The 22,135-nt window shown below is 42.4% G+C and overlaps 1 protein-coding gene across 1 annotated transcript in view; it reads left to right on the forward strand.

Moving 5' to 3' along the window:
* The window catches only part of ADARB1 (adenosine deaminase RNA specific B1), a 37,895-nt gene that overhangs the window by 2,286 nt on the left and 13,474 nt on the right, over nt 1–22,135 (forward strand). Inside the window, exons 2-6 of the mRNA XM_054277694.1 lie at nt 3,537–4,468; nt 11,909–12,023; nt 13,827–13,995; nt 14,503–14,651; nt 15,263–15,431. Of these exons, the coding sequence (XP_054133669.1) occupies nt 3,537–4,468; nt 11,909–12,023; nt 13,827–13,995; nt 14,503–14,651; nt 15,263–15,431 (1,534 nt within the window). The remainder of the gene's footprint in view (nt 1–3,536; nt 4,469–11,908; nt 12,024–13,826; nt 13,996–14,502; nt 14,652–15,262; nt 15,432–22,135) is intronic.

The following is a 22,135-nucleotide window of genomic DNA, read 5'->3' on the forward strand; positions in this document are numbered from 1 at the left end:
TCTTTTGGTTCAGCTAAGAGTTAAGTTTAATTAATTGTGTTCCAGATCAGGCAGAGCAGAGGGAGTGTTGCCTCTCAGCAAGCTGGAATGGAAGATCCCAAATGGATAAAGCATCTTAATGGCAGACACCTTTTAATTACAGGGAATAAACCCAAAAATAAACCAGAGCATCACCACAGAAGATTTATTTCTTTACTGGCATGAAAAATTCCCCATGCCTTTTTCCTGCTTCAAATGTCCTTGAGTTTGTAAGTGAAATCTGAAGGGCAGGACTGTCCTTCTGCTGAAATTGTTGGTGTCAGCTATGATTTTTACAGAGGTGGCCTCCACAGATGTAAGTCAGATACCTAGTTGAAGCTGCCAGTTATTTTTAATGACTAGAAAATATACCAATCTCATGAAAAATATCCAGTTTTAAAATCATGGGTTGTATAAATGTTTAAGAAAACAGGATCTCAGTCATTAAGTGTTTATGTATGTACTAATGCTGCTTTAAAGCCTTAAATACACAGGAGATGTGATGGACTTCAAAGGGCTCTCTAAAGCATTCATTCCTTGAAGAATTAAATTTAAAGAATGGAAATATTAGAGATTTCTGTAAAATCATGCACAACATGGGGTGTTTAATATTAGAACATCAGACTTTAAAAAATAGCAAATAAACCCCAGTAGATGCAGTCAGACTAGCAGGTGGAGGATCAAAGAGAGAAATGGGAGATGTTTTCATTTGTGATGAAGTGGTGAAGCACCTTGCTCAGGACATGGTGGATACCACAGGTTTATGGGGTCTTTCAAAGCCATTAGAAGACTTTTTTGGGGGGAAAAAAGCTCATGTGGCTCCCTGCCATGATCTCTGGGAGAGGCCAGAGCTGTGAAGCTGCTCTGGGCAGGGTCACTTATGTGTCCTTATACTGGTGTGATGCCCTCTCCTGGGGTCTGTTGGTGGCCCTGTCACCTGTGGGGAACTGGGCAAGGTGAGGAAGAGCCAGGAGGGCCATTCCTGACTTCCCTGGAAGGGTGGCATGCCTGGAAAAGGCATCCAGGGAGATGAGTTGGAGGAGTTACTCCATGTAACTCCAAGATGGGAGGTGACCTCTCTGATTCAACAGGTTATATTTTGACTAATCTTCCCAAGCCCTCAGGTAATTAGCCCCAACCTGGGCTGGGCAGGTTGACCAAAAGGACCAAAAGCACACCTTCACCCTTGAGAGAGGGAGGGACCTTTCCTTGCAGTGTTGCAGCTCTGTGGGTTGAAACAAGCACAGGTCCTTTTGGTTTGCACAGAAAGTCTTTCACTTTCCATCACAAATTTGGATTTGGATCAGCTCCACAGTTACCTCCTTTCCTGGTCTCTTGGTTTGACTCAGGATCAGCTCCCTGTGTTCTTCCTCTCCAAGTTTCTTCCACCCTGCAGGTTCTCCAAAGCTAACAAAGCCTAGTAGCTCTCAGGCAAGGAGTAGTTTTCTTCCCTTCTCTCTTAATAATTCCAGGTAAGCCTGCAAGTTTATTTCCTGCTCCCTCCAAGTCCCTCCTCTCTGTCAGGAGATTGTTTCCCCTGCTTGATGGAGTTCCTCCAGCTGACATGCTTACATGGAAAAGCTTTTAATGTTCAGCTGAAGTCTGTTCAACTCCTATTTTCCTCCACAGGCACTGGTAGTGGTTTTCATACGAAAAGAAGTGAAACCAGAGACCATTAATTAGTGTTAAGTCAGTGATTTCTGTATTTCTGTTTACCCTGAAAGTCTTGGTGGTTGATAACAAAGATGTGGTGCCACCAGTAAGGGCAGTGTTTTAAATTAGAAACCCACTGTAAGGAAAGATTTAAAAATTTCTTCTCTTGTCCTTAGACTCCTCTACCATAAATACCTATTTTTATAAAGAGTATATGCATGAGCACTGTGTAGTGAAAGTTGTGGCCTTATAGCCTTCATTCTCTAGGCAATATGTATATTGCTGAACAAGAGATACTAGATTAAATGTACAAGATTTCTAGCAAAGAAATGCTTCAGAATTTTGATTCTTGACAGAATTTAATTGACTTAATTGCATAATCAGTACTGTACAATTCTTTGTTGTGCTGCTGTGATTTAACAAAATGTGTTCCTGTTTTGGCTTTTTCTTTTCATCTTTTTTTTTTCCCCTTCCTTTTTTTCTCTTTGAGCACCGAAAGGAGTAACCTATCGAGCTTTTGCTGGAGGATGTTATAAATGAAAATTTAGTAACCATTCCATCAGCTTTGTAACTTGGGTGAAGTGATGTGTGCATGGTAGGGGATTTTTAGGGAAGCCTGAAAGCATGACTGGAATTTATCACTGAGAGAGAGCTTCCACCTGGTTTGCTCTAATTTCAATGACCATTTACCACCTTGAGTCAATGTAGTTATAATACAGATATATTGAAGTTTTGGAACAGGAGAATTAAAAATAATTGGTCTATTACATTTGCCTTTTCATTCACAAATGCCAGTAGAAAACACCAATAGTTAATTTCCTTAGTTTCTTTATCAGGGTGAAGATGAGGTCTTTGAACTTAGAGCAAATTCAATTCCTTATATATATCTCTGACATATTACCCCAGCTTATATTTTTTGAAAACAAATCATTACATTATTATTATATTGTCTTCCCTGTACTCCCATTAAAATATTCTCACAATGAGTGTGCAGCTTTTGTCACACTTCTATTCTACATGGCCTTAGAGAGGATCTCTAGTGATTTTTGGGTTTGTAACTCCATGACAGCAGTTTCCTTGACAAGGAATTATGCTTGTAAATGATGAATTAGAGATTGTTTAAATAGAAGGCTGTGTGGAAATATATGGTTTTGTGGTCCTGCTGGCACAGTGGGCAGCTGTAGTTCCTGAGAAAATTGGGATGAGATGAGATGAAATCAATGTTTAGAAAAGACATAAAAAACTCACTGAATTTGAAAAGTATGGAATAGCTAAAGAGAAATAAAAGCATTCAAACACTCTTCAGTCATGGTACCTACGAAAGAGCTGCCTAATTTTTCATTGCTCTGAACAAAGGTTTTATTTATGTAGTTTTTCAGTTTAAGCAACTAAAATTACTGTGGGGGAAAAAATGACATGACTAAACTGATGATGGAATAGAATTAAATATCTGGCTCAGAGTTGTGGTCTTAGGCATCCATTTTTACTTTGCTAGTGGTAGTTGTTTGTTTTGTGAGCACATGTTGCTATCGCTTATATTGTTGATTTAAAGTATTTTGGAGGCTAAATATAACTTAGAAGTAAAAGTTTTGTTGTAGCATAATTAAAATGAAAAAAAAGTTGTAGTGATTTTTTGCTGTGCAGTTGTATCAGGTGTGTGGTTTGAAGACTGAGTGTGTTATTTCTTGAATTATTGAGAGGTTGTGTTACATTATCATCATCTCCAGTTGCATTGCCAAAAGTATTTAACCTGCGAGCACACATCACTTAACCAGTTACAAAGAGAGATAAAGGAATCTATAAATTTTGCATTTACAAGATCCTGCACCGAAGGCATTGTAAGTTACTCTTTCTGGGCACCGCAGGTTCGAGCAGCACCGACATTAAAGAAAACCGCAATGTGGACAACGTTCCCCCCAAGGACAGCGCCGGGCAGGGCCTTGGCGAGGGGACCCCGCTCTCCAACGGCGGCGGCAGCAGCAGCAGGAAGAGGCCTCTGGAGGAGGGCAACAATGGCCACTCCAAATTCCGCCCCAAGAAGAGGAAGAAAACGCCCGGCCCCGTTCTGCCAAAGAACGCCCTGATGCAGCTTAACGAGATCAAACCCGGTTTACAATACAAACTGCTCTCGCAGACGGGGCCGGTGCACGCCCCCATGTTTGTGATGGCGGTGGAAGTCAACGGGCAGGTGTTCGAGGGGTCTGGCCCGACAAAAAAGAAAGCCAAGCTCCACGCCGCCGAAAAGGCGCTGCGCTCCTTCGTGCAGTTCCCCAACGCCTCGGAGGCCCACCTGGCCATGGGCAGGACTCTGTCGGTCAACACGGACTTCACGTCCGACCAGGCCGATTTCCCCGACACCCTCTTCAACGGCTTCGAGACGCCCGTCCCTTCCGACGCTCCCTTCTACCTGGGCTCCAACGGGGACGGCTCCTTCGGCTCGGCCGGCGACTACGGGCTGCCGTCGTGCGCCGTGGCCAGCGGCCTGTCCCAGTCCCCCCTGCCCCCTGCCTCCCCCTACCCCACGGCCAGCGGCAAGAACCCCGTCATGATCCTCAACGAGCTGCGCCCCGGGCTCAAGTACGAGTTCCTGTCGGAGAGCGGAGAGAGCCACGCCAAGAACTTTGTCATGGCCGTGGCCGTGGACGGACAGACTTTCGAAGGGTCGGGAAGGAACAAAAAGCTGGCGAAAGCTCGGGCTGCTCAGTCAGCCCTGGCTTCCCTGTTCAACATGCAGCTGGACCAGACTCCATCTCGGCAGCCCATTCCCAGCGAGGGGCTCCAGTTACACTTGCCACAGGTGAGAAACCCTTTGGGTGTTTGTGTTGTGTTGTGATAGCTTTGGCTAACGACCAAGAGAAGTCAGATTGTGTATTGAATCAGTTTGAACAGCATTTCTGCTTCTGTAGATATGTGTGTCTATATATATGTATGTATATCTGCATTATGTGATTTATACAATTACAGCTTCTGACAATTTGTGTTCTCTTGCACAGAGCAGAGGCTTTGTTTCTGATGTTTTCAGCCTTGATTCTGTTGTGTAAGAGAGCACCAGTGCCAGCTTGAATTACAGTTTGTGCTGAGGAGAGATTGAATCACATCTTGCTCGTCTCAGGCTGCAAGACTTAGATGGGTTTCAAGTGAGAATCACTGCTTTAAGTGAAGTTATTATTTGGTACAATAGTTTTTAGCAGAGAAGAAAATCATTCTCTCCTGCAAACACAAATTGTTGTGAGTCAAGGTCAGATTTAGTGAGGCTGTTGCAACTGCCACTGATTTCCGTGTGCATGTATCCAGGATGTGTGCTTAAATGGCTCTCCTCTGAAGGGTTGTGCTCTAGGCAAATGAATTAATATGCATATGGAAGTTACTTAGGCAAGTAAATATAGCCAAGAAATAATTTAATTCAAATAGTTAATGAACTATTTGAGGGCAAGTATCCAACATACCAGACACAAATCAGAAATTTGAAGTCACTAGAATGGAGTAATTTTGAGGTTTTTAAATGCTGAAAAATTCTTCCTCTTTTCTTGTCTTTGTTTCTTCCCAGTCTAACTACACTAATAATTGTTTGACTGCTTTCTACTGCATCTCTTGGTTCTTTTTAATGATACCATATGCCCATCTTATTTAAAATATTTGTCTGTGAATTCTTTTGCAACTTTCTGTTTATTACGAGAATTTCAGGGCTTTGACCTTTTTTATCTCAAAACCACTGTTCTAGATTTCATTAAAATTCTAACATAGTCTTCTACTTTGATAATGTGGGGTCAAAGAGTATAAGTAAATGTGACTATTTTGAGTATGTGGTTTTTGCAAAATATATGGACATTATGCATGTTTTACAACTTCCTATATGGTTTCATTTTAATGTTGCACAATTATGTGTTACTGATAAATATCTTCTTCATTTTCAAATCCAGGATCACGCTGCTTTGGGTAGTTACAATTTCTGCAGTAGATTCAGTGATTTTAGACTGTGTTCTCTGCTATTAAAAGTAGATTTGACCCCAGACACCAAAAAAATTTCACTGCTAGTAATTCATGTGTTTTTAGTTCTTGCATCAGTAAAATGGTGAAAACTGAAACTGGAAGAGGAAAGTGTGAAAAACCCAAGCTGAGCTGGGAAAAAGATGGTACATAGGTGCTGCCTCACTTAGACCCTATTTCAAGTAATTTTTTTTTTCAGGGGCTTTTGATCAGCTTGTCATCAGGATGTCATCAAGCACTTCACTGTGTTGCTTTGCTTTGAATTATAATTAGCTGTTAGTGAATTACATTAGGTCTTTTGCATATTAGTGATTTTGGTCTGGTATGTATTTAATGATTTAGGCATTTGTGCTGTTTTTAGGTCCTGCTTGGTTTATCTTCTTTTGGAAGTCTGTGAGTTGTTTAATTACTTTAGACATTGTTTACTGTGTAAAAAAAAATGTTAGGTTCAGAGATAATCCTGAAGTGAGTGAAATCACAAAAACTGAGGAGTGCAGGAATGATGCAAATGAGGATAGGTTTTGATACAACCAGTGGAAAAAATAAAATATTGATGAGGTTGGAAAAAATGAAAGGTAGAAATATGTGAGGGGAGGAGAAAACCAAATACCAAGTGCTTAGGGGAAATAAAAGTACAGTGTGGTTTTGCCAGTGAAGATGGAATTGACTGTTGGGTGGCAGGTCCAAACCTGCCTGTAGCTCATTTGTGGTGAGAAGAATGGAGTTGAGATGTTCCCTGAGATGGTGATGGTGGTGGGTGTGGCTGGATGTCTGTCTGTGACCCCAGCAGAGCTGCAGGTGCCCCAAAGAGAGTTAAATGCACAAACAAAGGTGCAAAGTATCAAATGGTACAGAAGGGTTGCTGTAATCAAAAATTGATTGTTGTGAAATGGATGTGAGAATAATCTTATGGTCTGTACAGGGGTTATTGAGGTGCTGGTGCTGTGGTTGAGTTCAGGCTTGTCTGCTTGCTCTCAGGGATGAGGGAAGGTTCCCTGCAGTCAGGAACATCTCTGTGCTGGAAAAGTGAGTTAAACCCAGGAACACACTCAGTGTGTGCCTCGGAGTGGGTAGAAATGTCCCAGTGAGAAACTCAGCAGTTGTGCATTTAATGCACCTTGGCAGTGGGTGTGCTGGTGTTGAACAGATTGTCACACTTGCATTAGAGGGGTTTGCCTCTCCAAAACAAAGGAAATATTTTTATGGTTAGCTCTGCTTTGTGAACTGATCAAAAAAAATCAAGGAATAACAAAATAGTTTGGGTTGTAAGAAACCTTAAAGATTATCTTATTCCCACTGCCTGCCATGGGCACAGACACCTTCCACTGTCCCAGGATGCTCCAAGCTCTGTCCAACCTGCCCTTGAACTCTTCCAGGGATGGGGCAGCCACAGCCTCTCAGTGCCATGGCCTCACCACCCTCACAGGGAAGAATTTCTTCCCAGTATCCCATCTAAAGCTGCCCTTTGTCAATGGGAAGCCATTCCCCCATCTCCTTCACTCCAGGCCCTTGCCTCAAGTCCCTCTCCAGCTCTCCTGGAGCCCCTTTATGCACTGGAAGGGCCTCTTAAGGTCCCCCAGAGCCTTCTCTCCTCCAGGTGAACACCCCAGCTCTCCCAGCCTGGCTCCAGAGCAGAGGGGCTCCAACCTTGGAACATCTTGGTGGCCTTCTCTGGAGGGGTCTCACACCTCTCTCAAGGATGGCATGGTGCTGTCCCTAAAAGAAGTTCACAGGCCAGTACCAAATGCTTTGGAGTAAAACTGAGAGAAGAACACATTGGTAGCAGTAATTCCCAGTAAATGCTTCAAAGCTGCAGCAGTCCAGGCTGCTGGGGTCACTCAGGGACAGTTTCCATCAGACACTGGGATCCTGCTGCTTGGAGGGATCACCTCTTCAGGACACTAATGGCTTATGTTAGAAAGCTGATATGGAGGTTTTCCTGATGTTATTTCCTCAAACTGTTTACTTAAAAAGGTAACTGATTAGTCAAGGTGTGCAGAGAGCTGGAAATTGAAGTCGTACACATGGAAGTTTAAAAGCATTTCTTTAAATTAGAAAGCTTGACTGTGGTGAGAGAAAGCAAGTTGAGGTGCACAAATGAGCAATGTAGTTGCAAATGAGATCAGTTTGAAAAACATCACTAGAGAGAGTGTTTTTAATCATTCACCTAACTCAATTTCTTCTTTCTGTAGTTGTGGACAGACATTGAAACAAAATGTTAAGCAGGAGAAATGGGGTGAGAAGCAGTTCTGAATGGCTACTTCTACTTGATGTGGTTTTTTAGTCCTGGTTCCATGTGGGGCACGGGGAAGTATGAAAAATTATTCAAATTTATAAAAGACAAATAGTTATGAGCATGATTGGAGATCTGGGAAAGCTGCTTCTGGAGAGGTACTGAGGAGTTCTAGGCAGTTCATGGCCGTGGATTGCTGAGTGTATACAGAAGAATAAGGAGATGGATTCAAATCTGGGAAAAAGATACTTTGAATATAGTTATGGGAATATCATACATTATATGTTAGAATAATTGCTGTGGAGTTGGAAGAAATATACAAGATACATCAGCATAAACAGCGACAGACTCTACAACCAGGCAGAAGTTTCTTTAAATCATTACAGGAAACTTCTCTGAATTGTGTGTGCTGGTCACTGTTAAAAAAGGAGGACCTTGATTTTACCCACAGTGAGAAGTTTACATGAGCCATAAACTGTGAAGATAAGCAAAAAAACTAAAACAAACCAAGGGAGAGCATTTCTGCTTGAGAAGGGTCCCTGGAGATCCAAGAAGAGCACAAAGGACTGAGATGTTTTGGATCAGTTCCTATGAGAGCTGTGTGCTCTTGCTGCTGCCTCTCCCACCATTCAGGGCATCACCAGCATTCATCTTGGGCAGTCTCCAGGGCCTTCCAAGGTCTTCTTCAGCTCCAGATTGACCTGAACTTCATCAGCTCCAGGATATTTTTCAAATGTGAAGGATCAGGGTGGTTCTGCTACAGCATTGCTGCAACATCTGTATTTAACCAAACCCTGTGTGTGTGTGTGTGTATGGAAAAGGAGTGGATTTACTGTAAATTCATCAGAGAAGGGAGCAACGCACCCAAAATAATTTGGAGCTCACATGCCTGACTGAGCCAACTGTCAGCTATTTTGGGTCTTTCCTTTTTTGAATTACTCAGCTTGGAATAATGATTTAATGCAGAAGCGGGGGTAGAGAAACTGTGTGTGTCAGATGTTAGGGCATTCACAGGGAAGGTGAGACATGAGTTCAGTTTCTGTTCCAATTAACATTTATTTATATCAAAGGCAGTAGAGCAGAATGTGATGTGAAAGATCCCTACTCAGCTTCAAGTCCATGGTTTTGAGATGGGGACAGCAGGATGTCATTTCTGGCCAGTAAGTCTTGTTCCTGGTGCTGCCTTATTCCCTTCTCTTCCCTGCCCTTAACTATGGCAATGTAATAACCTGCCTGGGAGAGAGGGATAATTTTTGTGATTTCTTGGGGAAGTGTTCTTACCAAAGACCAAAATCTCAGTGCCTACATCTATAGGCATTTAACAGTGTTTATTCCTCATTGCCCAGCTGTTGTCACACAATTTGTGTATCAAATAGAAATAGGAAAACTTTAACATACCTGCCTGTTTTTTGGCAGTGATTTTTTTTCCTGCTCTCCAGTTCATCCTGGATTGGATCTCCAAGATTCATTTTGTATTGCTTGACTTCTGCTTAGTCCTTCTCATGAGTCCTCCCCAGTGTCCCGCTCCAAGTTCATCCAAGCATTTTTAGGTTTCTTTGCCAACAGCTTAGCTGCAGGCTCTGTGAGATGCAGCTCCTGTTCTGCTGTGCCAACTTCCATCCTCCTGGAGGAACTCACTGCGTGCTCCTTTTTGTACCAACACCACAGTTTACTCTGCTTTTCCTGTTATGTGAAAAAAGCAGCTTCTTCTGGAACAAGCTCATGGATGCAGCCTGTATGCAGGCTCACTACCCAGCTGCTGCTCAGGGAGCCTTTTGTCAGTGGCATTAGCAAAGTGGCCTGGGATTTCTTCCCAGAAACACAGGACAGTTTCAGTTCCCAGAGTTGGGGGAGACTCCTCCAGGTACCAATCACCACTTCTTTAGAAAAGGTGAATCACATGGTTTATTCCTGGATGCCAAGCCTTTTCCAGCAGGTTTGAAGCCTCTATTAAACATAGAATCATAGCATAGTTTGGGTTGGAAGTGACCTGAAGCATTTCCTATCTAGAATAGTTTGTTTCTGTAGTATTCCATCACAGTGTCATTCAGCATGATTTTACTCTGTGCTGTCCAGCACATCACAGTGTAGGGCAGAGTAGAAAATGCATGGATTACAGAAGTGAGAGCATGAAACTTGCAACTGGGAAGCAAATATCCATCACTACACAGTGAGGCTAGGGATAAAACACTGCAATGGGGAATCTGTCTTGGCTATACAGTGATCTGCCCTCATGGCTGCAGGGAGCTTAATTTAGGCCTTTTGTGTATTAATTTTCCATTTCTAATACCAGAGTGATTAAAAACCACTCAATTTTTTGCCTTTTCTTTTGTGTATTTACCTTAAAGTTCAGCTTTCTGCATTAGGTAAGTACTAGGACAATTAAATGCTGATTTTAGCTGTGTGGTTGTGGTGCTGGCAGAACATGGGCTAACCCAATTTTGGGTCCAGCAACAAAAAGACTGTGTTTGAAAATCAGTGCCTGACCAGACATGTTCATGATCTCTGAGCTAGATTGTGTTCCTGAAAAATATATGGAGTTTGAGTTGCAGTCCATTCAAATGTTTCAAGAAAATTGGTGTTTGCAATGTCAGGAGTCATCTGATTCCACAAGTTGAGCAATTGCAAAACATGGATGAGGCTGGTGCAGCTGGGACCTGACTGCTGGTCAGTGTTTTCTGTCAGGCTCTGGTGAGAGCTGCTGAGCTCTGTGATCATGACACCCAAGCTTTAGTTATTTCTTGGCTACTAAAGCTTTTCCAAAAGAAAGTTAACACTGAGAGCATGTCCACAGCATTTCTAGGCTGATTGGTTCTCCTCAGCCTTGTTAAGGAAATGAGGATCAATGGGGCTGGTGGTCTTCAAACATTTTTCTTCTCTTATTTCTGTTTTGTTTTTTTCTTTCCCCTTTTTCCCTTTGGGCATCTAAGATATCTGTCTCAGAATGGTTTGGGTTGGAAGGGAGCTTAAAGCTCATCCAGTCCCACCCCCTGCCATGGGCAGGGACACTTTCCACCAGACCAGGTTGCTCCAAGCCTTGTCCAGCTTGGCCTGGAGCACTTCCAGCAATGGGGCAGCCACAGCTTGGCTGTTCCAGTGCCTCACTCAACATGTGAATGGCACTGGTGGGTGTGACACAATGCCTGCGTTCTGTGGCATGTGCAGCTGTGGGCCAGGTGTGCACACCTAGGACATCTCAGATACTGCTGGTTATCAATGCGTGGTTGCCTTGGCTTCAGCTTCTTTTCAGGTGAAAATTCAATAATTTGGTCTTGACTCATTTTTTCCTAGCAGTTACAGTTGCAGTTGCCTTGAAAACAGCAGGTGAGATTAGCTGCAGTGCTGAACTGGATTGTCTGTCAACAGGAGCAGTACTGCTATTTCAAAGTTCTCCTTCCTTTTGGAAGTTAGCCCCACTTACAGCCTGACTTAAAGTTCAAGTTTTCCTGAAAGACAGAAATCTTTCCTAATTTTGAGATAGCTTATTTGGGGTTATACACTGATATTTTCTATTCCTAACTTTGTAGAGGTCTTGTAAAAATAGGAAGCATTACACTAGGGTTGAAAACAAAATTGTCCTTATTTATATAATACTTAGATAAGGAATAAGATTGTTATAAATGGTTCATTTGAGGGGCATGGAGTTTTATTTCAATCTTATTGTCAGGTTCAATGGTGAGGATACAGAAATGATGTGTTTTGAAGTTTGAGCATGAGAGAAATAGATTTATCTGTCTATCCAGTTCTTCTCCCAAGCCTCAAATGTTCATCAGGATCATGGGCATTAGGTGCTTCAGTGCTTTGCTTAGCACTGTCTGACCTTGTTTTGGTAGACATGGAGCACTCAAACCTCTGCTTCCACTTGCAAGGGACACCTCAATGTCAATTTTTAAAGTGAACAATAAAAACTCACTTCATTTGCCTGTCCAGTTCTTTAAAAGTGGAAAACTTTATAACCTAATGCTCCTGTAACTTTAAAATTATGTTTTTAATGTGCATTTCTGTGTGGTCCTACAGGTGTTAGCTGATGCTGTTGCACGCTTGGTTGTAGATAAATTCAGTGATTTGACAGAAAATTTCTCATCTCCACATGCACGTAGAAAAGTCCTTGCTGGGATTGTCATGACAACAGGTAAATTAAAAAAAAAGTAATATCTTGAATGCTTAAATATGAGAGCTCTGTTTGCATCTAGTAAACTCTTTTCAGTCAAGCAGTATTGAAATGTATTTTTACTGTTTAATCTTGAAGGTGGACTAAATATAGTAATGAAATCTCAAGTACTTACAGGAAAATTAGACCTGCAAATACTTCTTTTTCCACAGTTCCTGTCCTCTGCCCGAGACATCTGAGTAGCTCACAAAATTCAGGTTTTAAAGTTAATCATGAAGCTCTGGGAAAATAAATAAAATTCCCCATTGGTATTCCTGATTTGGGCACATTATGTAAGAATTACACTTCTTTTCAAGGTTTTAAGATTTTGCACTTGTTATTCTTGCTACATTTTATTCTTAGTGCTCTGTGTTAGTCATTTTAGCAAAAATATCTGAAGAGAGCAGTTTATGTTTTGGCAGATGGCAGGGGTGTGCACGTGTCAGCAGTGGTGTCGTGGCTGACACGAGATCTCTGCTTGTCCAGATCACCCAAAACAGTGAAGTTCTGCCCTAAACTCATCTGTGGCCATGCTGCTGCTGATTTTCCTCACATTGAGGTTTCTCTTGGTCTTCAGTCCATGTGAACCCTTGGTGGAATGTTCATTTTGGGGCTGTCCCCTCTGTGTCCCCTCCTGATCTCTTGCCTTCCCACTCACACAGGCTTTTGGGAGGTTTGGGAAGCCTAGATGCTCCTCAATCTCTGTTGAGCAACAGCCACACCTCCATCTGCTAATAACACTGTTTTAGTCCCAAATACATGAGGAACACGCTGTAGTTTTGTTTATTTTGTTTTGTGACATATATTTGTGTTCTGTGATATTTAACAGGTTTTTATGCTATTTACAGCCTTGTATGTGCAATTCCAAGAAGAGTCATGTGCCAAAGAATTAAGACTTAACTAAACATGTGGATGCCTTTTGATTAACTGAAGAAATAGTTTTACATAGAATAAGAAAATACCTTGCCATGAACATGTGTCTGGGGAACACCTGGAATTCAATGATTCCATGGCACAGCCTTGTGTTACAGCTTGGTGCTTCTTCTCTGGCCCTTTGGGCAGGAGGGCCCAGCTGGGTTCAGGTTCATTTTAACTTTTTGGGGTTTTTTTTTAACCCTGAGTGTTTTGCTAAGTGCCATTTTGACCCATCTTTCTTAGTCCTTCATCCAGCTGGGTTTTTTGAGTGATAAAGGCAGTTCTCTGCTTAGAGAACACCCACCCAACATACTTTTGCATGGAATGGTTTAATACCAAGAACTACACATTATACTGGTAATCTTTACAGTGATTTAAGCATTTATATTTATTTTTCCCCTAGTCTTGCCTTTCCTGTATCTGGCACAATACCTTTCCATAACATTTTGCTGCCTTAATAAACCAGAGTCCTTCAGATTTCTGTGAATATCTGCACAGGTGACCAGAAGGGAAAGCTGCAAGTTTTAGCTGCCTGAATCTCAGGAAAAAAGCATTTTGGATCTCAGGCTTTAATTATTCTTCTTGAAGCAGCACTTTCTACCTGCAGGTTTTCAATTTTTAACTTGTCTGAGCTCCAGCATGAAAAGAGTAGTTCTCATAAAACCACTGATGGTGCTGGTGCAGGGAGGTATGGCTGAGTGAAGCTTTTGTTTGTAAATAAATTATGAGAAGAGAAAACATTTCTTTTTTTTTTAAAAGAAGCAAACCACCAAGAAAAAAAGCCTTGTTTGTTTGGGTTTTGCAAGAAGATCACTGAGTGCTTTATTTGTGATGTTAATTGCTTCTCCTTTGTGAAATTTTGTTTTGCAGGTACAGATGTGAAAGATGCCCTGGTAATAAGTGTTTCTACAGGAACAAAATGCATCAATGGTGAATACATGAGTGATCGTGGTCTTGCATTAAATGATTGCCATGCAGAAATCATAGCTCGGCGGTGTCTGCTGAAATTTCTGTACACACAACTTGAGCTTTACCTAAGGTGAGCTGGAGGGGAAAAGATGCTGAGCTGATCCCACAGAGCTGAAAAGGTGTCTGTGGGAAACATCTGTCTTCATCATTTCTGTGTAAAGCACTTGTCCTGTTTCATTAGGATGTTGAATTTGGAACTCGTGCCCTTTGCCCTGAAGTTTGAGTAGCTCAAAACATTTATTCAGTGAGGTGTCAATCATGAGAGGGGAGGACAAGGAAAATAATTGGCAATCATTTTGTAAATTGTAAATGTGTAAATCAGAATAATATGAAGTGAGCTAAAGGTTGCTGATGTTTCATTTAAGTGTCTGAAAGCTCTTGACATCTGTGATTGCCACAGACTCTTTTTTCCTGTCTCGATGGTCCTTTAATTTTGTTAATTGTCAAAACTGTTAGATTTATATAATAGAAATTTCAGCCATCCTGTGTTTGTTTTTAATGCCTGTTCAGTCTGCCCAGCTTATGTCTATTTCCATGTTAATGTCAGTTTTGATTCCAGCTTTCTTCTCTGTTTCAGCAATAAAGAAGATCAGCAAAAATCCATTTTCATCAGGTCAGAGCAAGGCGGGTTTAAGCTGAAGGAGAATGTGCAGTTCCACCTCTATATCAGCACATCTCCTTGTGGTGATGCTCGGATTTTCTCACCCCATGAGGCAGCACAAGAGGGTATGGCAGCAGTCCTCCTCTTCCACCCAAGGGAGCTTAAATTATTCTTGGGGCATGTACAAGTGGCACGGTTAAAATTTAGGTGTCTTCTTTCCTTTTAGCATAGAAGTGTGTTAGACAAAGATCTCTTCCAAAAAATTCTGAGCTGTTCTTCCTCTGTGGTAGAAGTTCAGTATAGAGTGATGAGCCCTGTGGTCTTGAAGAGGCTGATGCTAACTGAGATAAGCCAGTGAGTCAGCAAGTATTCCTACAGAACTAACCATCCCCTTTCCCTGTTTCCATCCTTAACAGCAGTTCTCTGCCTGCCCCTTCCACAGTCTGCCCATTAACTTCATTTTAACTCTGTAACACACAGAATAGAGCTCCAGAGCTGCCTGCTTCCTACTGCTCCTTTGGTGAAAGCTTGGTTTAACTGCAGGTGTGTTTTGGAAGGCAGTATTTGTGAGAGGTGTCTGATGCTGTAGCTGAGTTGCCAAGAGCAGTAGGAACTGTGGTGCAAACCAGCAGTAACTGCAGGCAGAGCCCTCAAGTCAGTCCTTCTTATTGTGATTCTAATGTCAAACCCTTGGAGAAGGTTCCTCAGCTGATGCTCAGTGTTTTTTGTCCTTCAGACCAAGGGGACAGACATCCAAACCGCAAAGCCAGAGGCCAGCTCCGGACCAAAATCGAGTCTGGGGAAGGAACCATCCCTGTGCGCTCCACCACCACCATCCAGACGTGGGATGGGGTACTGCAAGGGGAGAGGCTGCTCACCATGTCCTGCAGTGACAAGATAGCCAGGTGAGACTCTGAATGCTTGGGTTTGTTGCTGTTATTGCTGGAGGAGGGCATGGGACAAGGGGGAATGGCTTTAAGCTGAAGCAGGGCTGGGTTGGGTGGGATATTGGAAAGAAATTCTTTGCTGTGAGAGTGCTGAGGCACTGCACAGGGTGCCCAGAGAAGCTGTGGCTGCCCCATCCCTGGAAGTGCTCAAGGCCAAGGCTGGATGAGGCTTGGAGCAACCTGGACTAAGGGAAGGTGTCCCTGCCTGTGGCAGAGGGGTGGAATAAGAGAAATCTTTAAGGTGCTTCCAATCCAAAACCATCCTGTGGTTCCGAGGAGGCGTGCTTGGTACCCACAGCGAACGTGCAGGGAATTGATGGGCTTATCTCACTGCTTGGATATAGTGTGAGGGTGGCTGTCACCCCTGTGATAAAGCTCTGATTCTTCACCTGCAGTTGATGTCAGAGGCAAGGTGTAGCCACTCTGTACCATTCCAGCCACATCAAGTCATGACAGCTTTGCTTTGTATTTCTGTCACTGGGGAATAGCAGAGGAATGGTTTAGACTTTTTTCCCCTTAAAGTAGTATAGCACTAGGAAAACAGTACAATAAGTCTATTGCATTACTTATACTTAGATGACTTCCTCTGGTGATATATGCCTTTGCCCCATCATTGGAAATGTTCAAAGTCAGGTTGGATGGAGCTTGGAGCAGCCTGGTCTAATTGAAAGTGTCCCTGCCCATCCACAAGGATGGAAGAGGATAAGCTTTAAAGTCCCTTCCAACCCAAACCATTTCAGGATATGAAAGATTCCTACATTTTCCATGAATAGTTTAGATTTTTATTATTTTTTTATGGTGAAAAGTGTCCCTGTTAAAAAAATCCTAATTGATGGGCACTTCCAGTTTTCACTCTAGAATTGTAATTATAGTTTACATATTTTATTGAACTATTTCGTTTCCAGAACAATATTTTAATTTATATTTCATCAAATTCCTTTTTTGGAATTTTTCCAAATTCCTTTGTTCTTTTTGACAAAGATTGAAAGATTTTTCTTGTTTGTTTTCAAAATCATAAATGGACAAAAAAAATCAGCAGTAGCTTTGACAAGCATTGGAAGGATGGGAGAGTTGCAACATCATAATTTTTTTAAATGAGTCTGCATGTTTGCAGTCTTTGTGCTCTTGCAAAGTAGATGAGGAATGCCAAATTTTTCAGCTAATGATACTTTGGTTATTTTCACTGATATGTATGCTATATCTATTTTAATTAAAAGAGCTTTGCTGTTTTCTCAAGTCACTGTTAGCCTGATTTAAAGTTTAATAAAGATATTAAGTTGGAACTATTCTTGTGAACTGCATATGCCAAATGAAAAATAGAGGAGGAAGGTTATATAATGGTTTTGTTCCTTTAGTCTTGTCTCAAGTAATCAGCATCTCTACTGAAGAAAGACATTTTATTTTACCTTAAATACCCCTAACATAATTGAATAGGGCCTTTCAGAAGCTAGGACAGGCAGCTGGGGAAAGGTAATTCTACAAAAACGACATTTTGGCTTCCTTTATAATATTTTCAGTAAAATTCACCAAATAAATCCCCAGGTTTCATGCCAGGGGCTTTTCCCAACCATGTTCTTTTATCACATTGTCATTGCAAATATATTTAAAAAAAGCCAGTTGTTGGGCTAGAACACATTTGACTCTTTTGTTGATTTTGTGTGATGCAGAACAGAATCCATCTCTCGCTTCCATAGCTAGCTGTCACCTCTCCTTGGGGCTAATGGGAATAATTTTGTTTGTGCCAGTGAAGGAAGCAAATAGAACCCCTTGACACAGAACAAAGACTTTATGACGGGTAAGGAGGCCCAAATTTTCCTTTTCTTTTTTTTTTTTTTTTTTAAACATTGCCCTGACATGTTTTATCCATTGACATTTGAAAGAATGCCTTGCTCCATAGCGTCCATTAGTCCTCCAGAATGCCTCAGACCCTGGAATTTCCACTGAGCTTTCCCAAAGGTTCACAAGTCACAGCCTGGGAAAGATGTGGATGAATTTGGGGGGTGGGACTGCAGTTATATCAAACCACTTGTGCCTCATCTGTGTGGATTATCTGGATAATCCAAGTTGTTGTTTCCAGCTTTTGGGTGCTTTGCTGCAGTGTGCTGCTCAGCACCCTTCTAGACCTGGTAGGAACATCCAAGAAAAGTTCTGAGAAATATTTGAGGGCCATGAGTGTAATCCCACTTGGACTGGAAGCATTAAAACAGGATTTTATTTTCATTAAAACAGGATACTCTTTTCCTAATTGTACTCTTGTCCTGGTGTGTTAGAGCTTGGTGGCTCTGCACTAAGGTGTTAGGGTGGTTTCTAACCAGAGTTAACATTAATATACATGCATTTGTTTTAAATTATCCTGGCCTACTGCCATGCTACTTCACAATGTTGACTTTGGTAATTTTTCTTTTGATGTGTTTTTCTGCCCATATTTTTGGTTTCACATCATTACTTACCTTCTCAGTAAACATTCCAGCTAATGGCTGATGTCCTGCTGAGAAGCACAAAATTCCTTATCACAGTTTCTTAGAAAAGCTCTAGGAGCTGAGAAAAACTTTTCTCAGTTGAGTTGTTAAAAGGGAAGTCATTGTTTCTCTTCTACTTTAAAGAAGAGAAAATATTTTTCTGATAAATTTTTGTGTAAAAAAACATCACACACCCATCCACTGGCCTTTTGTGCTCATTCAGACATTTGGGAAATCCAAACAGACCTTTGTAACTCAATCTTTCTCTTTTTTCCCCAAAAGTGAGCATTTCTCCTTGCCAGTTCTTAACCCAGTGGCAGTAGCTGATGTGAATTGCAGTGCATGGTGGCTTTGTGGCACTGGGGTGAAATACCTGAGGGCAGGTGGTGAGAAATGACTACTCAAGGTGTAACATTATGGAACCTCTCAGCTAAGCTCACATGTGTTACAATTTGGTTTAAACCAAGAACAAAGAAAACTAAGTCTCTGTGTGTAAAAGGGGCAGAACTTTGAATGTTCAAAAAATACCCCCAAAATGTGGTTAAAACCAAACGAGGTTAGATCTTGGTGCCAGAAAATTGATATGTTTTATTTAGTAGTAAAAGTGGCAAAGCGAAAGAAAGAGGAAAGAAAGAAATAGAGAAAGAAGTGTGTATGGGGTGTAGGAGAGAGTGACAGGGGTTAGGTAGGAGTGTATCACCCTTCTGAGGGTCCCAGTGATGCCTCATTGCTCCCCTCCATCTGGTCCTGGTGGTGAGGGTCCCCTGCAGCCCTGAGAGGTGCAGAATGCAGTGGATGAATGTCAGGTTTGGGCAGGTGGGCATGCCCAGGTGCCTCCCTTGCAGGGGGCCAGTTGGACACTGTTCCTTGCAGGACTCTGGATGTGCTGCAGCATGTGCAGTACTCTGGTGCAGGGTCTGGGGACCCCTCTGGGGGGCCTTTGATGGGCCACGACACCCCTCAGCTGTCCTGCAGCTTCTCCTGGGGTGAAGGGCTCCACAGCTGAGCTCTGCACAGCAGAGGATGGCGTTGCTGCCTCTGAGCAGAGGCTTTTTCACCACACAGCCAAACCTCTCCTCCCTCCTGCCTTGGGTGCAGGGTGTGTGCCAGCCTGGCAGCTGATGGCCCCAGGGCTGTGCCCTCCACCCCCAAGCTGTGCTGAGCTTGATCCCTCTCTGGATGTATTCTTCACCCCCCAGCCCACACCTGAGTCACTTCATCTTATCAACATGCACTCCAGGCCCCCATTCAGGGTTCTGGTGGTTTTCTCTGCAGCTTGTACACAGTTTTGCTGTAACAGGCAAAGGTCCTTCATGAAGATGTTGAAGTCATAAACTATAACACTTCAATCTCCAACAACATGCAGGCAGCAAATCCAGGCAATGCCAGAAAAGCTGGGACAAGTCAGAGCTGTGTGGTTGCCTGCCTCAGTGCAGCTACAAGGGGAGGAACTTTTTCGTATCTGCAACTGCAAATCTAAAATGTTGTTTGTGAAAAGAGCTGCTGTCAAAGACCAGAGACTTCCTGCACTTAGGGTTTGTAGTGTGGGCTCCTGACCCAGCCAGTTGATTTAAAAGAAGCTCTCACTCCTTGTGAAGATACTGCTGCCTGTTTACAATTCTGGCTCTTGAAGAGCAGTGGTCACAGAGAATTAATCTCTTTAGGAGACAAAGAGAAATCAGGTTTCAAGTTGTGCCTTCTGCATACCAGAAGGAAAAGTGGTTTCTGGGATAGTCCTACATGTTCCACAGTGACACCTTCTCTCACTTGCCATCAGCTGCAAGTAAAAACTTGTGATAAATTAAGTGCCAACTAAATAATTTTCATTTTTCCACAGTTATTGTTGTTGATAAATAATATTGATATGGAAGCTCTTTGAACTGTAAACACTTGTCAGGTTTTGCCTTTGTTTGAGTAGTTGCAGGACTTTTATTTTCCTGAGATGAATTTTGGCACCAGTTCCATTGGACACCATTGTGGCTCACACATAGTGAGTCCCCTGCCCTATGCTCCTCTCTGCATGAAAATCAGTAACTAAAATGTTTGATATTAAATCAAGTTCTATGACTTACTCCTGTTAGGCCTCCCTCAATTCTGCCTTTTGTCAAAAATAATGTGAATAACAGAATTTCTGTGCCTTTTGCATTTGGGAAGTTCAGAGGAGAGTTTTTACCTTGCACATTTATTTTTAACTGGTTTTATTTTTGGCAAGAGGTGCTACCAGCACGCTGTGAAAGGGCTGCTGAGAGTTAAATTTTGCTTACCTTCTCATGTGTCAAGAGCTGTGAAATCAGCTGCATTTCATGAAGAAATCCACAGACCTTTTAGGAATCCACTGTAGACACCCCTGAGCAGATAGTGGTCCAACATTGCAAGGAGGAGAAGACTCCCCTTGATTTGGTGTCAGTCTCTGATTTCTCCACCTTCTTTTTTAGTGCAGTGTGCTTGAGAACAGCAGAAAGGTTGAGGAAGTGCATCCATCCTCCAGACTGTTATGAACAAGATATACAGCAGTGCATATAGAATAAGAAAACCAGTGAGCGTGACAAATGTATAAAATTCAGATTTTTCCCACTGAGGTGCTCGTCTATAACGCATCAGGTGGGCACAGTACACAGAGTAAATAAATTCCTCTGTGTAAATGGACAGGAGTTGAACACAGCCCATGTGCATTGATCTGCAAAGGTGTTGGGATGTACTGGTTTGAAGGAGCATTTCCCAACACTGTCCTTTTACTCCAACAGTGAAAGAATCACAGTTAACTGTACCCCAGCTCAGATCAGGGCACCTCTGTTTAAATGTTAGCAGTTGGAATGTAAATCTTGTGGCTGTTTATACCCATCTAAGAGCTTGCACTTTAAATGTCATTACTTTAAGGTAAAGTTTTTGGAGGTTGTCAGAGAAAATTCTTGTAGTAACTTAAAACCAGAACACTCAGAACATGTTAAATACTGTCATAAGACAATTTTTTTTGCTTACCTTAGACAAGCATTGCGAGTGTTTCCAGTGAGAAGGTGTTCATTGGGAGAGTTTCCCTGGGTGTTCTTTCCCATCTGTAACTCTGCTTTACATGCCTTACTTTAGGCATTTCAGTATCTATGTATGTGATGCAGCATTCCTGTGTTCTGCTCATGCTCATTCTTTAGCACCCAGGTTTGTGTTTGTAAGCTTTAGGTCACTTCACTTAACTCTTCTCTGATGCTATTTTGAATGTGAAGGAAAAAAAAAATCAATCGTTTAAATGCTCCACTGGAAAGACAACACTGACTTGAAGTTTCCTGCAGTGCATTTTTCTGCTCTGCACTGCATGGTTTGTAGTGAAATAGAGCATTTGGCCCCTTAATTCCAAAAGAAATGTTGCTTTCAGTAAAGGTTAATGCTATTTTGGCAGCAGTTGTTGGTGTGAGTTCTGACAGTCTGTGTTTGTAAGCTGGAGGATGAGGCAGTTTTACCACTTCTGGAGGTGATGCCTGTGGCCTTTTGAAAACTGATGTGTGGTGGTGGTTCCTTCTCAGTTTATATTCATAAAAGTTGTTGGAGTGTACATGCTGATGGAAGTGAGATATTACTGTTTGACAGAAGTACAGGATAAAAAAGGAACAAGAAGAAAGAAGGAAAGGACTGCAGGGAGACTTTCACTCTGCTGTGATCTGCAGCACACAACCATAAATCTGCCAGGGAGAGGCTTGAGGGATCTGGGGGAGCTCAGCCTGAAGGAAAGGAGGCTCAGGGGTGGTTTTCTTGCTCTCCACACCTCCCTGGTGGGCGAGCAGAGGTAGCTGAGGGCTGGTCTCAAGGGACAGGACCAGAGGAAATGGCCTCAAGCTGTGCCAGGTGAGGTTCAGGTTGGATATTGGGGAAATGTTTGGCCAGGCACTGGAACAGGGTGCCCAAAGAAGTGGTGGAGTGTCCCTGGAAGTGTCCAGAAGGTGTGCGGGTGTGGCACATGGGAACAGAGGTGAACAGGATGGTGCTGGACAGGGTTAGTGGTTGGACTTGATGATTTTAGAGGCCTTGTCCAGCCTTAGTGATTCTGTGGTTCTTTTGGGTTTCATGTTTGTCTCTGCACTATAACCAGTTCCTGATACAAGAATACATTTCTGTAGAGTAGCAGATGTTCTTCTATTATAACATGAAATTTACAGCTAGTTTTATAAACCTGATCACCACCCAACCCTGCCTGCTGAATATGAAGAGTTTTGG

Source organism: Melozone crissalis, unplaced genomic scaffold, assembly GCF_028551555.1.
Source record: "Melozone crissalis strain CALT ecotype California unplaced genomic scaffold, PUWL_Pcris_2 ptg000023l_1, whole genome shotgun sequence".
NCBI lineage: Eukaryota > Metazoa > Chordata > Aves > Passeriformes > Passerellidae > Melozone > Melozone crissalis.